The sequence below is a fragment of the Pollicipes pollicipes genome, unplaced genomic scaffold, assembly GCF_011947565.3.
Source record: "Pollicipes pollicipes isolate AB1234 unplaced genomic scaffold, Ppol_2.1 Scaffold_6291;HRSCAF=7459_pilon_pilon_pilon, whole genome shotgun sequence".
NCBI classification, from domain to species: domain Eukaryota; kingdom Metazoa; phylum Arthropoda; class Thecostraca; order Pollicipedomorpha; family Pollicipedidae; genus Pollicipes; species Pollicipes pollicipes.
In genome coordinates this window covers 171070-184974 of record NW_023596845.1, presented here as the reverse complement: position 1 = coordinate 184974, position 13905 = coordinate 171070, and the positions used below count along the sequence as shown (strand labels likewise).

The window sequence follows — 13905 nt, the reverse complement described above, 5'->3', positions numbered from 1 at the left end:
CCGGCTGCCGCGACAGCACTGATGCCACGCTCGTATGAACGCAGGCCTGCAGCAGCCCCCCCCCCCCCCCCGACGGGGCGTGCCCAGACTGTTGCCGGAGGGTTCTCCCTCTCCTCGGGACGTCCCCGGACTGTCTCCGCCCGCCGCCCCTCCGACGAGGCGTCCCCAGACTGTTGCCGGAGGGTTCTCCCTCTCCTCGGGACGTCCCCGGACTGTCTCCGCCCGCCGCCCCTCCGACGAGGCGTCCCCAGACTGTTGCCGGAGGGTTCTCCCTCTCCTCGGGACGTCCCCGGACTGTCTCCGCCCGCCGCCCCTCCGACGAGGCGTCCCCAGACTGTTGCCCGGCGTGCGGCTGTGATCGCAGCCGTCTGCGTTCCCAGGCTGGTGAACGAGGGCACGACGCTGCAGTTCGTGCACCGGACCGAGGTGGAAGACGTGCCAACGGCCATCTGCCCGTATCAGGGCCGTGCGCTCATCAGCGTCGGCAAACTGCTGCGCATCTACGACCTGGGCAAGAAAAAGATGCTCAGAAAGTGCGAAAACAAGGTAACGGCTTCGACGGCGCCGCGGCAGTGAAAAGCTGTCCGTTGTGGTATGATGTTCGCACCGTGTTTCACCTGAGGTACCCACCGCTGATTAAGATCTCGCGCTGACTCGGTCGTGACCGCCCCGTCCACAGCACCCCAGAGACCCAGCTGACGGCCCCCCTGCTCCGCCGCAGAGCATCCCGAACCACATCGTCAGCATCCAGGCGCTGGGTCAGCGCGTGTACGTGGCGGACGTGCAGGAGTCCGTGTTTTTCGTGCGCTACAAGCGCCAGGAAAACCAGCTGATCCTGTTCGCCGACGACACGAACCACCGCTGGGTGACGGCCACCTGTCTGCTCGACTACGACACGGTGGCGGCGGCGGACAAGTTCGGGAACGTGGCCGTGGTGAGGGAGCGCGCCCCGTCTCGTGCAGCGCGCCGCGCGGCGGCCATTACAGGGTCGTGGGGCAGCTTAGCGCGTTCACGGTCCAGCTGGGTCCAGGGGGATTTGGACGCCCGAGTAAATTGCAGCTGGCGGTGTTGAGTTTTGTCTGTTGTCCTGTATGACTTCATTGGTATGCGTGGCCCACCTGACGCCCCGATACCGCCCGCCAGCTGCGTCTGCCCACCGGCACCAACGACGACGTGGACGAGGACCCGACAGGCAACAAGGCGCTGTGGGACCGCGGTCTGCTGGGCGGTGCCTCGCAAAAGGCCGACGTCCTCTGCCAGTTCCACATCGGCGAGACGGTGCTCTCGCTGCAGGTGAGTGCCCGCCGCTGCCGGCGCCGCCGCCGCCGCCGCCGCCGCTGTGTCGGCTGCCGCGCGTCATGTCCGCCACCTTCGTGTTCCGTCTGCCTCGTCCGGCCGGCTGACTCGCGCTCTGTCGACGCCGGCAGAGGGCGACGCTGATCCCGGGCGGCAGCGAGTCTCTCGTGTACACCACCATCTCAGGCACGATCGGCGTACTGGTGCCGTTCACTTCGCACGAGGACATGGACTTCTTCCAGCACCTGGAGATGCACATGCGCTCGGAGAACGCGCCGCTGTGCGGCCGCGACCACCTCTCATTCCGCAGCTACTACTTCCCCGTCAAGGTGAGCCGCGGCCGGGGCACGCCGTGGGGGAATGGGAGGGGAGAGGGTAGTTAAATGCGAGAGGCTAGTTAAATGCAGTATAATTGGTAAGGGTTCCCAGTAATTCTTGCTGTCACTTGTTGTGCATCCGGCTCAAGGATATTTACACTGACGGTCAGATGTACGCCGCAATTTAGTTGTGTGCATGAGGCAACTGCAAATAAGATGGTGACACTTTAAGTTCAAAAAAGGTTTTTGATAGACCGAATGAATCCCTAAAATACTCCTTTCATTAGCATGCTCAGTTCATCCGCGTCCAGCATGCTACGGCGGCGCGCATGATGGCTCTTCGTAAGGGTGACATTTGTTGAAGTGCGTCCATAGTTCTGGTGTGTAGGAGATACTAATTTCATATGCCACTGGTAAGTCATAATCCAATTATTCAACAACATGTTGGACCTTAACTGCCATCTCTGCTTCCAGAACGTGCTGGACGGCGACATGTGCGAACAGTACAACACAATCGACATGGCCAAGCAGAAGTCGATCGCCGAAGACCTGGACCGCACCTCGAGCGAAGTGTCCAAGAAGCTTGAGGACATCCGGACCCGCTACGCTTTCTAAGTGGCGGCGTCTGTCCCGTCGATGGTGTCCGGGGTGTTTGTGGCGGCAGATATCCCAGCTTGCGGTGGTCGAGGATGTGCTGGCTTTTCGTGCGGAGCGCGCGTACATGTCTGGCTGCTGGCGTTGCTGCCGTCCAGTGAGGACGCGTTGCAACGCTGCACTTCGCCGTCGCGCTGCCAGCAAGCGGTGATCCGACCGAGCAAACGTGTCACAGTCTTATAGAGGCCGCGCGTGTCTCTGTCATGTATCATATTTCACGAAACGCGTAATAATGATGTCATGTACCATTGCCTGGATTTGTTGTCGACCCGAAGGGACAGACCTCACCGGCGGCGCTGCGAAGGGTTGGCCAATCCAGAAATCATCTCGTCAGGTATGTCATTGTTTTCTTCTTATTCCTCCATTCACTTTCCCAGGATTTCCATGTGAAAGCAACGTAGTGCGGATTTGTCCTCACCTCCGCTTGAATGCCACTTCCTTTTTCGGAAACGAGAGATCCAGTTATGTTCAGCTATTCTTTACTCTAGTATCTGGGGGTATCGCCCAGCAGAGCCCGTGGAAGGCGACGCTGCAGTTTGTGCACCAGATGAAGCTGATCGAGCAGTATCCTGGCGGTCATTCGCCCATGCCACGGCCGATCCCCTCCTGCCAGACCGCTGCGCGACCACTCGCAGAAGATGCCCACGAAATGCAAGAGCTTTGTCTCCATATCGGTCTAAACAGGTGATTACGACTGATGGTACGACGTGCTTGTCATTCGGTCTTTGGGTGTAGCTGTACTGTGATTTATAATGGCATGTAATTATGGCACCATATGAGCTAGTTACTGTCGTGTGGTGCGGTATGATGTTCGCACCGTGTTTCACCTGAGGTACCCACCACTGATTAAGGCCTCGCGCTGACCTGTAACTGCCTGCCCCCGTCTGCGGTGTTCTTGTAACCCCAACTGAAGGGGCCGACCTTTACTCTGCCGCAGTGTTGTGATGTACACCATCAGCATCCAGGACGCGCACGTGAGCATCCTGAACGTCAAGCGAAAACTCACGAAATGCAAGAGCTTTGTCTTCATATTGATCTAAACAGGTAATTACGACTGATGGTACGACGTGCTTGTCATTTGGTCTTTGGGTGCAGCTGTACCGTGATTATGGCACCATATGGGCTAGTTATTGTGTGCAGTACGGTATGATGTTCGCACCGTGTTTCACCTGAGGTACCCACCACTGATTAAGACCTCGCGCTGACATGTAACTGCCTGCCCCTGTCTGCGGTGTCCTTGTAACCCCAACTGAAGGGCCGACCTTTACTCTGCCGCAGTGTTGTGATGTACACCATCAGCATCCAGGACGAGCACGTGGTCATCCCGAACGTCAAGCGAGAGCAAGAAGAATCCGCGGAATAACGTGAAATGCTGGACAATGAAACAAAGTGCATTCTCAAGGAACTGGAGAATCCCAGAGCCTGAAATTCGCAACATGCTTCATATAGGTAAGTCTGACCCCCCAAATGTCCGCGTGGTCACTCACTCCCAGTACGAGTCGACCTGGTCACCTTTCTGAGCACGTCATTTGAGGCTGCTCACCAGAGTTGTGCAGTACGGTATGATGTTCGCACCGTGTTTCACCTGAGGTACCCACCACTGATTAAGATCTCGCGCTGACCTGTAACTGGCCGCCCCCGTCTGCAATGCCCTTGTAACCCCAACTGAAGGAGCCGATCCTTACTCTGCTGCAGTGCTGTGATGTACATCATCAGCATCCAGGACGCGCACGTGATCTTCCTGAACGTCAAGCGAAATCAACAATCCGTGGAATAATGGAAAACGCGGCACGGTGGTGTGCTATATCAAGAAGCTGGAGAACACCAGAGCCTGAAATTCGCGGCGCGCCGTCTGTAGGTAGGTCCGACTCCCCAAATGTCTGGCGATCAATTACTCACGCCATTCGGGACTGCTTCTCTCGGATTGTGACGTATGACATGATGTTCGCACCGTGTTTCACCTGAGGTACCCACCACTGATTAATGCTTCGCGCTGACCCGCCAGTAACTGCCCCATTGGCACCTCCTCTGGAACTCAACTGACCGCATCCACCCCTGCCCTGCCGCAGGGCATGCAACTGCAGAACCATGTCGCCGCCATCCAGGACGGTCATGGACTACCGAAGTTTCCAACATCGAGCGACACCTTCCAGACACCTGGAAATATGCATGCTCGCTTCACACCTTACGTGGAGCTCCTCTATCCTTAATACGGTCTGATGCTTGGTACTTGATACTGATTCCTATCTGTGCGAGTGCGGTGTTGGTTGGCCCGCGGCGCGTGCATCGTGGCATGGCGCTATTACCTCACCTTAAGCCCCGAGAGTGTTGAGACGATGTAATGGCGCCGAGCGTCGTGTACTGAGTGCGGCTGGGGCGATTGCTGTAAATGCATATTAAAGATTGCAGCCATGCGGTGCAAGTATATTTCAAAAATACAATAAATGTCTGCTGTAGTTCGGCATTCTCTGCCATGAATAACGGCTGATGAGACCAATAGACCATGGCCGACCATCAACGCGAGAGAACGGTCGCGCTGACCAGCAGCCCCGGCGCGCGCTACGTCGCGCAACGTGTGGCGATCCGGTTGACGACGGCCTCCCCGAGCGTGCCGACGGTCAGCTCGTGATCGGTGACATTTGCGTTGATTGGCAGCCCCGGTGCGCCCTACGTCGCACAGCGTGTGGCGATCCGGTTGACGACGGCCTCCTCGAGCGTGCCGACGGCCAGCTCGTGGTCGGTGACGCCGTACAGCTGGGCGACGGCGGCCGGGTCGGCCAGCGCCCCCAGCTGGTCGGGATGGACAGCTGTGCCATCCAGAGCCTCGTGCAAGGGCGCCAGCCTGGCCGCGTCCTCCACGGCCACAGCGGCCACCGTCGCGTCGTCGGCCGCCGCGCCCACGACCGAAACGCCTCAGATATCTGGTGGCAATGGTGCGATGTGATAATGGGGACTCGCTGCAGCTACGGCAGTGGGCTGGCGAATGAGCCGTTTAAGTTTGAATGAAAAATACAATTTTAGCATTTGCACACGGGTCCGCTCAGGGTGGCCGGTTCAGTGCAAGTTTTCAGGGTGGGGATTGATTGCTGAAATCAAAATTGATCACTAGGATGCATTAGCGTACTGCAGGCAGAGAAAATGCAAAAACCAACCTGTTTTCCTGGGGACAGAGAGAATATTATCTCTGAGTTGACATTCCTTGTTTTCAGTGAGCCATCTGCCTGGTTGTGCAGGGCTATGTTGGCTGCCACCAGAAGTTGAAATGAAGAAACTATCTGTAAATTTACATTTTTATGAAACATCTCTTTGATCGGCACATTGTACGGCATGTCCCGCACACCACCAGGGATGCAGGCAACTGCAGTTGTAACAACAGGGTTACAGGCTACTGGTGATGCAGTTCTATTTCACATTTCCATTGTCCTTAATGGCCTCATTAATATGCGCACAGGTGGCCGGTTGGATGCACCACTTGAGCGGGGTCAATTTGACCCCTCTGAGATTTCAAAGACCATATTGATAAGGACACCAAATTCACAGGGTGGGTTCGCCTGTCCGTGAACTCATTAGTGTCAAGGTTTGACATTCCTAGATTACTACCTTGAGGTTGAATGGGGTCAACCAATGTCAAACTTCAAATTGGTGTCTGAAGTGCCCCTTGACTTCATGCGAGTGCTGTGAAGCCAGATACATGTTCTAGGCAAAAGGTCAATGGTGTTCAATGAAGGTCAGTGACCTTGTTTGACCTTAATAACATCAAGGTGCCTCAACACCTTCTACATTGCTCCTATTTTGTCGCCTGAATAAGCAATGTGAACTATGCTAAGCAGCATGTTGCCAGAGACAAAATGTTGACCCACATCATTTAAGGTCAGTGACCTATTTTGACCTTAAAAAGTTCATGGAACATGTCTATTGCAGTCCTTGCCATTCACAAATTTGAAATGAGCACTGTAACTACCCCATAAATAAAGCTCTCAAGTAAAAAAGAACAGCAGTTTTGACCTTCATTCAGCCTTTGTACTTGACACCAAGTAAATGGAATTGGTTGTAATCCTAAATTTAATTGGTTTATTGCCTAAGAACCTTTCTCACATATGCCTGGCTTTGTCTGACACTGTTGTCACATCACATTGAGTGATTCCCTAGAAATGCCCTATGCTGCTAGCCATGGCCTGCCCTTGGTTTGCCATAGGTCATTAACCTCACAAGGTGCATCTCCTTTTTACATCGAAAGATGTCTTTCAGTCAGCAGCTACGTTAAGTTTGGTGCTGTTATCCTGCACTGTTCAGAAATCATTCTGAAAACACCCTCAGAGGGAGAAAGGAATTTGATTCCCCACCCAGCCCATTAATATAAACTATATACTTCTGAGTTATTATGAGGGTCATCAGCTACCCATGCTGCCTTAGTTCAGAGGACAGGAAGTTTTAATGGGCCACTTCTGAATTAGACATCACTGTAGCATGCCAGTGATACAGAATGCACAACCACTGACAATGTGAAGTAAAAATATAGCTATGTAGCTAGATACAAAAACACAAAGGTAGCAGCAAGTATAGTTAATCTACAAAGCTTGGGCCTAAACATAAGCACAGCTAAACCTAAATAAAGAAATGTGATTAAACCTACAGATGGATAAAGGTTCAGCTACACATACATCTAGCTACAGGTCATCAATGAACAAGATGGGGTGATATCTATGAGGACTGACAATCTTGGAACAACTAGCTAAAAATCCTCCTTTATGTAGCTAATGACAGATTTTCATACTAAGCAAGGCTCAACTGCTGATAGCACACTTACTTTCTTTTGAATGGATTAACAACTTAACCATTTCAAATTCCTACAGATTTATGATAAGAAAAAGCAGTCAATGTTACCCTTATTGTTATATATTAAACCATGTGAAAAAGGGTAAATTGGTGCAACACCAGACAATTATCTTGCATGCATGGCGAGCAAGTGCAAACGACTGAGTCGACTTTGTTCCCAGGAAAAATTAGACACATGCCCACACGTTTAAACTCTCATCAGAGCATACGTGTTTAGCAAAAACTACCACGTACTGACGTAACTTTACTCAATGTGTTGTGCTGCCTTGGAGAAATCGCGGCCCCGAACCACGGATACGTACCTTTTTTGCCGAAACCAACGCCACGTTTAAGCTCCCATTCATAAGCAAAGGCCGAAGTTCTTTGACATTCCTCACATCTTTATAAACAACAATGTAAACGGAAAATGACTTGTCCCCCACACCCAGTACGTGATACTCCATGGGGGCCGCCATTATATCCGTCAAGAAGTGCATTTGCAGGAAAACAACAAACAATTTGTACCATTTGATGACGTCATATACAATACTAAGGCCATATTTACATATAACTGACGTCAATGACTATGCTTGTTTGCCCTCAAGAAGATAAAAATACTTTTTGTATCAACTTTATGAGTGATTAGCAAAGATTTGGCTAATCATGTTTATAACGCCATGATTTTCTGGCTTTTCTGGTGCACACAACACACCGGTGACTTGCTTCGTTTCCACGACAACACCGAGTCGATTGCTCGGACTGCGGAGAGTGGGAAGGGGCGTTGGGGGCCTTCGGTTGGGGTGCGGACGGCTTGGTACCGTGCGGTTGGGTGCAATTAGTAGCGGCGCATTTGTTGTGATCCAATTAGGTGTTGTGAGCACTGTAACGCGCCGCACCAGGAGCTTTCACTAGCCCAAGCCCTCGTTCGTGATGGCCGAAAAGGAGCAGACGAAGGCTACTGAACAGAACTCATCAAACTCCGTTCCGAACCTAAAAATGTACAGGAACTTGCGACTTATGTAAGCAAGACGTGCTTCTCACGTTTTTCTATCAGATGTTGTGATGCATATAAGAAACGCCATTCAGTTTCCAGAAAGGCCTGTGTCTAGAAATTCTGCCGAACTTGGCCGAGGGCTGATTTTAGTGTAAGAGTGCTCTGGACTCACCTCACTGATGGCATGTGTCATGTGCTGGGGAAGGATTCTTGCAGACTGGCATGTCCATACGTTGGAACCTATTTTGCATGCTAAGGGCATAATTTGCAAAGTCATTGCAATGTTCAGGGATTGCTCCTTAAATAAGGAGAAATTGAGACTGCATGATTAGTGGTGCAACTCCTTATATCCATGCACCAAGTTGTACATTTGGCTGGTTGCCTTGATACACACATTTTGAAATTGATATCTTCTCACCAGGCAGTTATATCAGGAAGAGTGATGGGATGCCACCACCAAATCTTGGCATTGGAAAAAGTGGTTTCAAAAAGTCAAAAAGGATTAAATTCTGTCCTGATGGCTCAATTGGTTGGAGTGCCTGCCTTCCAATCCACCCACCCCTGGCAGGGTGGGTTTGAGTCGCCTTAGGCGCTTGCCATTTGGCCTTGACAAGCATGGCCTGTGGCATGGAAGGGGTTGTGCTAAAGGTCAGTTGATGTCCCGCAGGACAGACCATGCCAAGCATTGCGGCACATAAAACTTTTGCCACTAAATTCTGCCGTTGCCTGGACTTGTGGAATCAAATGGTAGTGGTGAGGCTCACACAACAAGCACTGATTGGCCTTAGCTCTGATCCCAGAAATCCATCCATTCAAAAGGGTTCAGGTCAAATCTTAAGAAAAAGTAAAGAAAAAAGTCAAATGGTAAAAATTCTAAAGGGCAGCAAGCCAAGTGACAAAAAGTGAAATGTTATGCCAGAATGCTGAAAAGTCAAAAGATTAAAGTCAAGCATAAAGGTCTGTTAAATATAAAACATCATAGGGACAAAAATCAGGAGGGGCTTTGCCAAAAGACTTTCCCAATAATAGGCTTCAAGTCAGAATGAACCAGGTGCCAGGAGCCCTGAAGCAAATAAGGTTAAAAACCTGTTGATTATTTGGGATATTTTCCACCCTAATCCAGGGAACCCCATAATCTGTTGACAGCCAGGAGGCTCATGCATCTCATTCATGTTTGGGCTTGGCCTCCTCTACATGTCAGCATGGCCCTTTGTATGCTTGCAGGGACCCTTTTGTTGTAGGCATAGTCAGTGATTACGCAGGAGCGAGGGAGCAAGGGGCAGTAACCCACCCACATAACTGAGCTGGTAGACCTAAATTGTCATTTCTGGCCCTTTCTGCACCAAGAGGCTTTTTTGTCTGAAGGGCCTGAAACCACCTGTAAAGTTTTTCTGTAGCTAAAAATCCATGGCACCACTGGTATGAGGAATGTTCTGTTATGGCCATGGTTTTCTATAGTTTAAGGGATTTAAGTGGATAAGCTAAAATATATACCATCGCGAAAAGTCATCATGAGCTAAGACACCTATCCAGGGATGTGGTTTCCTATTCAGTTGGGGGAGCTGAGCCGCCCCCCCCCCCCCCTCCCCGCTCCCACCTTGGGCTTCAGTCCCCTAGACTTTAGGAAGAAAGTGGCCAAATCTGGGGTGAAACCTGTTGGCAGATTTAAAGGCAGGTTTGGTCATTTTTCAATGTTCAGCCCTCCCCTTCCAACCATTTCGAGAAACACATCCCTGCACTTCCATCACGCAACCGGACCTTTTTTTGCCGCAAAGCTGGGACTCGGCCTATGCACCTTCTGCGGAGTCACGAGCCGATAAATGTCTTATTTATTCCAACTGGCTGAGCGGGCGGACTCTTCATACCCCCCCCCCCCCCCCCCTCTTAGTCCCTCCCGTGAATGCCTGACCAGAGGCTCTCGCTGTGTTTTAAAGCCCTGTTTAATCAAGGGAAGTGATTTTTGTAGCCGTTCATGCTGTTGTCCATTTCGCGTTTATCCCTTTTGACTTTTTGTTATCCGACTTTCTGCTTTAGACTGTTATCGTTTTTGACTCCTATCCCTTTAAATGTTTGTTCGATTGGATTTTTGCCTTTGACTTTTACTGCGTTGGAAGTTTTGGCTGTTTAGCTTTCTTACATTTGACTTTCAACCTTTTGACTTCTATTTGGCTTCTTGTTCGTTTGACTTTTTTGGTTTGACTTTTTTGGTTTGGTTGGTTTTTTTGACGTTTGACTCTTTTGCGGTTGACTTTTATCCTGTTTGACTTCTTGCCTGTTAAATTTTTGTTTCTGACTTTTTGTTTATGATGTTGTGTCCTGTAACCAAAGCTATTTTGCTATGATTTCACCAAAACGTTGTACTACGGCTTTGACCCCTCCCATTTGGCATTCAGCCACAACAGCTCTTTTCGAGGTGCACTCTGGCTTTGGAAAAGGGAGTATCACATGTTCGATGTGACGCACTGATTTAAACTTTAGCCCGTGCGCTTCTCGGTAACAGGCCGTTGTCCGCTGGACTAATCACAGGCGGTCGTTTATCCGCGCCAGTCGAGATATGCACGCCGGCTGCCATGACGAGGGTGGCGCAACTGCAGGGAAGGAGCATAGTGCTGGTACAAAGCGTCGGCACATAATTTGGACTCAGAGATAATTAGAATTGATATCCTTGTTTATAGTAACGGTGTGCAGTAGCTCAACCCAGTGCTGGTATTAGACATGGCCAGTCCTGAGGTTTCATGGGAGAATGTTTTTAAATATGCCGTTCAGGTGGGACACTTTCTTTAGTGGGAAGTGAAGAAAATAACACCAAGTTGACAAGGGATAACTTAAGAGCAAAAATGACTTGTGGATGTCAGGTCATCACCAAATGTTACCTACGTCACACTCAGTTAAGCGCCGAGTACTAGATGTTAAGTAAAAGTGTTTGGGACTGATCTTTATACTTTCATAAAGTTATGAGGAACAGACAACTAGTTTTTTCGGGGAGAAGCAACTAAGACACAAAACAATGGTTGAAGGAAGTAGTAACTTGATAAACCTCATAATTGTGCGACCTTAGGTTGGATCGTGGGCTGAATATGACCATGGGACCATAGGACCATAGGATCATAGGATCATAGGTTAAGCACTTGTACTTTGGCATGCCTGATAGTCGGCCTTGGTTAGTGTGAAATTTGGTTGCTGCTGTTTCTGCAATCCTTTGGCTGTAATTTTCATGAATTCATAGGCAAAATACCCAAAATGATCAGCATACACAGCTGCTTTGTTTATTTGCATTTTACCTGAGGTCAGGACGTACATAGTACTTTCACGCCACCTCATTTCACCTGCCATCAACAGGCATTTCAAAAAGGTAGTGGGACTCTACTCCGTTCCCATGAGAGCAAGACACAATGTAACGAAAGAAACACAGATGACTCAATCATGCTTTGTATTGTCATGAGTCTTGACCCTAGGGAAAATACTTGTGAGTAAAAGCATCAAGATGGAAACCATGAACACGCCCATGATCCACAAGATCTATGTTGCGCTATTCCTGCCCAGAAGTGCAGGTATAGTTCTTAGGTGTTAGCTGTAACAAACGTTGTTGCCATTGAAGTGGCATTTGGTGTAGCAATATCCCACATTCTAGTGGCGCATTATGTTCATTAAATTCCATGAGTGAAGGCAATGCAAGTATTCGAAGGGTCCTTCAAAAATTTTAAACGTATTAACCTTATACGTATAAAACTATTGACGTGTTTGTGTCCACCTCCTTGGCAGGTGCAAAGCCTGCTGGAGAACATGCAGCAGCGCTTCCAGACTATGTCAGACAACATCATCAGCCGAATAGACGAGATGGGCGACCGGATTGACGAGCTGGAGAAGAGCGTGGCAGACGTGATGACTCAAGCCCAGACGGTGGACGACGGAGACAAGTAGTCCCACCCGGCGGCCCCCCAGTGGGTCTACGGCCGATCTCTGGCGCCCGACGGCGTGCGCGGGGCGCGGACACATGTCGGTGTTCAAAGCTTTCAGCCTTGGCTGGCCTGAGTTTGTGTTTGGTTGCTGTGCCGGTCGGCGCGCGCGGGAAGGCGAAGCGAGCGTCAGTCGATCGGCACCGCTGTCGTGAGCGCCGCCCGCTCCTGCGGCGGCCGGCCGCACGCCAGGCCCGTTTGGTGGGCCCCCGCGGGAGTGGTCGATACGCGATACTCGATAGTCGCGGCTCGCTGCTCTGCTAAGGCACATTGAAGAACGGGATGGGCTGCACCATTGATCACTGCCCGTCGACTCCCAGTCATCGTTTGATTGCATCCATCCCGCGCCCAGCACCGTTTTGGAAGGTCACGATGCTTGCAGCTGCCGCGGCAGCATAGTTGAGTTAGTTGGAGAAGAACAGCTACGACCAGCGCGTGGTTTTCATGGATCTGTCGCCACGCAGGTAGTTGGACCATTTGCTTTATGTTGCATTTTAGCTGTTACAATACACACGTGCGCATGCTACGTTTGCCTCTGGAGGTGCGGAGACCAGGTCAGGCGAGCAGGGTTTGATATAGAACTTGCATTTTTTTTTTGGCACAATAATTCTCCCCTGTCATCTTACCTTTAGGTCGGCATGTTTTATGGCGTCAGATAGGATGGCAAAGCTGATGTGCTAGTCGATATGATAAATTAAAGATTTTATTTATATTTTAACAATCACATGTGTATCGACTTCGCGGGGTTACTCTTTTCATGGTTATAGGTGTAAGCAGATATGTTCGTTTCCGCGGACTGATTTAGATGTAGATATAACTGTTCGATGCTCAAGTCGCAGCTCACTGCTCGCTGCTGCTCAGTTCAGACGCTGCTCACTGCTAGAGCGCGCTGAAAAATGAGGTGTGCGGCCCCACGGATCACTGCCTGTCGCCTTCCTCGCCTTCGTTTTGGAAGGTCGCGATGCGTGCAGCTGCAGCGAAAGCATAGTTGAGTTGGCTAGAGACAAAGAGACACGATCATTGTGGAGGTGAGGCCCGCTGCGCTATGGGCCTGTCTGCTACAATCGACACAAGCGATATTACCGCGTAATGATTTAGGTGTGCACATGGTCATCACGGCTGCTACGTACGGTTAAATGTATTTCCACTTCATAGTAACTTTGTTATTCGCTGCTGTGGCCAACCGCCAGCGTTGTGCGAGCCTCTGCCTGAGTTCGACGGAATAAAAGTGATAACCTAATCTGACAAGTGTGTTATTGCGCGAACGCATTAATCACCAAACGCAATCGCAAACACTAACATGTGACTAAAATTAGCAGGCGTCGTAGGCGTGCATGCGGTCTATCGTGGGTTCTTCCTAGCGGTGGACCCCTCGCGGTGTACTGGGACCAAGAGGTTGTCGCCCACTGTCGCACAGGCCGGCGGTAGCACGAAGGCTCCGGCCGCGTGCAAGTGAAAGCCCGACGATGGCACGCCGGATCCTTCCCCGTTTAAGAGCGCGAAATTCTCCGTCTGGGGTAAGGAATACACCCAGCGACCTGGGCCGGCTCTCCGGAGATGCGTGTGAAGCGGGCCAATCCCCCGAGTGCACGATCTCTGCAAGTCGTTCTCGTCGCCAAGAACGAATTGGTAGGCGCACCGGAACGACCTTATTGCATATCGCCAGTGCTACTGTCTTCCGGCACTCTCATCTCCTTGGTCAGCTCCATATGTAGTTTCCTATCGGACGGTACAGCAAGAAATCTCGAAATCGATCAGAGCTCCCGTGGAGCGACTCGCAAGCCAGGAATGAAGGGAAAGAACGTGATGTAACCGATAATGTAGGTAGACAGGAAGAACCGATCAAAGTTGGCTTGATGGAAGTGGACGCTAT

The 13905-nt window shown here is 50.7% G+C and overlaps 1 protein-coding gene and 3 long non-coding RNA genes across 4 annotated transcripts; 3 read left to right on the top strand and 1 right to left on the bottom strand.

The window, feature by feature from the left end:
- Positions 1-380: 380 nt before the first annotated feature.
- LOC119106860 (splicing factor 3B subunit 3-like) lies at positions 381-2319 on the top strand (the record flags this gene model as incomplete). Its single annotated transcript, XM_037230200.1, has 5 exons — positions 381-546; positions 722-934; positions 1144-1293; positions 1428-1625; positions 2088-2319. Coding segments are annotated over 5 exons (868 nt in total), but the record flags the coding sequence as incomplete, so codon positions are not given.
- A 1287-nt stretch (positions 2320-3606) lies between these two features.
- On the top strand, positions 3607-4727 carry LOC119106864 (uncharacterized). Its single transcript, XR_005095167.1, has 3 exons — positions 3607-3716; positions 3963-4125; positions 4337-4727. It is a non-coding gene; the product is annotated as an uncharacterized LOC119106864 (long non-coding RNA).
- A 440-nt stretch (positions 4728-5167) lies between these two features.
- Positions 5168-7533, bottom strand: LOC119106863 (uncharacterized). The gene is made up of 3 exons (XR_005095166.1): positions 7406-7533; positions 5420-5542; positions 5168-5188 (listed from the first exon to the last, which is right to left on the bottom strand). It is a non-coding gene; the product is annotated as an uncharacterized LOC119106863 (long non-coding RNA).
- Positions 7534-8064: 531 nt separating this feature from the next.
- On the top strand, positions 8065-12558 carry LOC119106866 (uncharacterized). The gene is made up of 2 exons (XR_005095169.1): positions 8065-8101; positions 11839-12558. It is a non-coding gene; the product is annotated as an uncharacterized LOC119106866 (long non-coding RNA).
- Positions 12559-13905: the final 1347 nt, after the last annotated feature.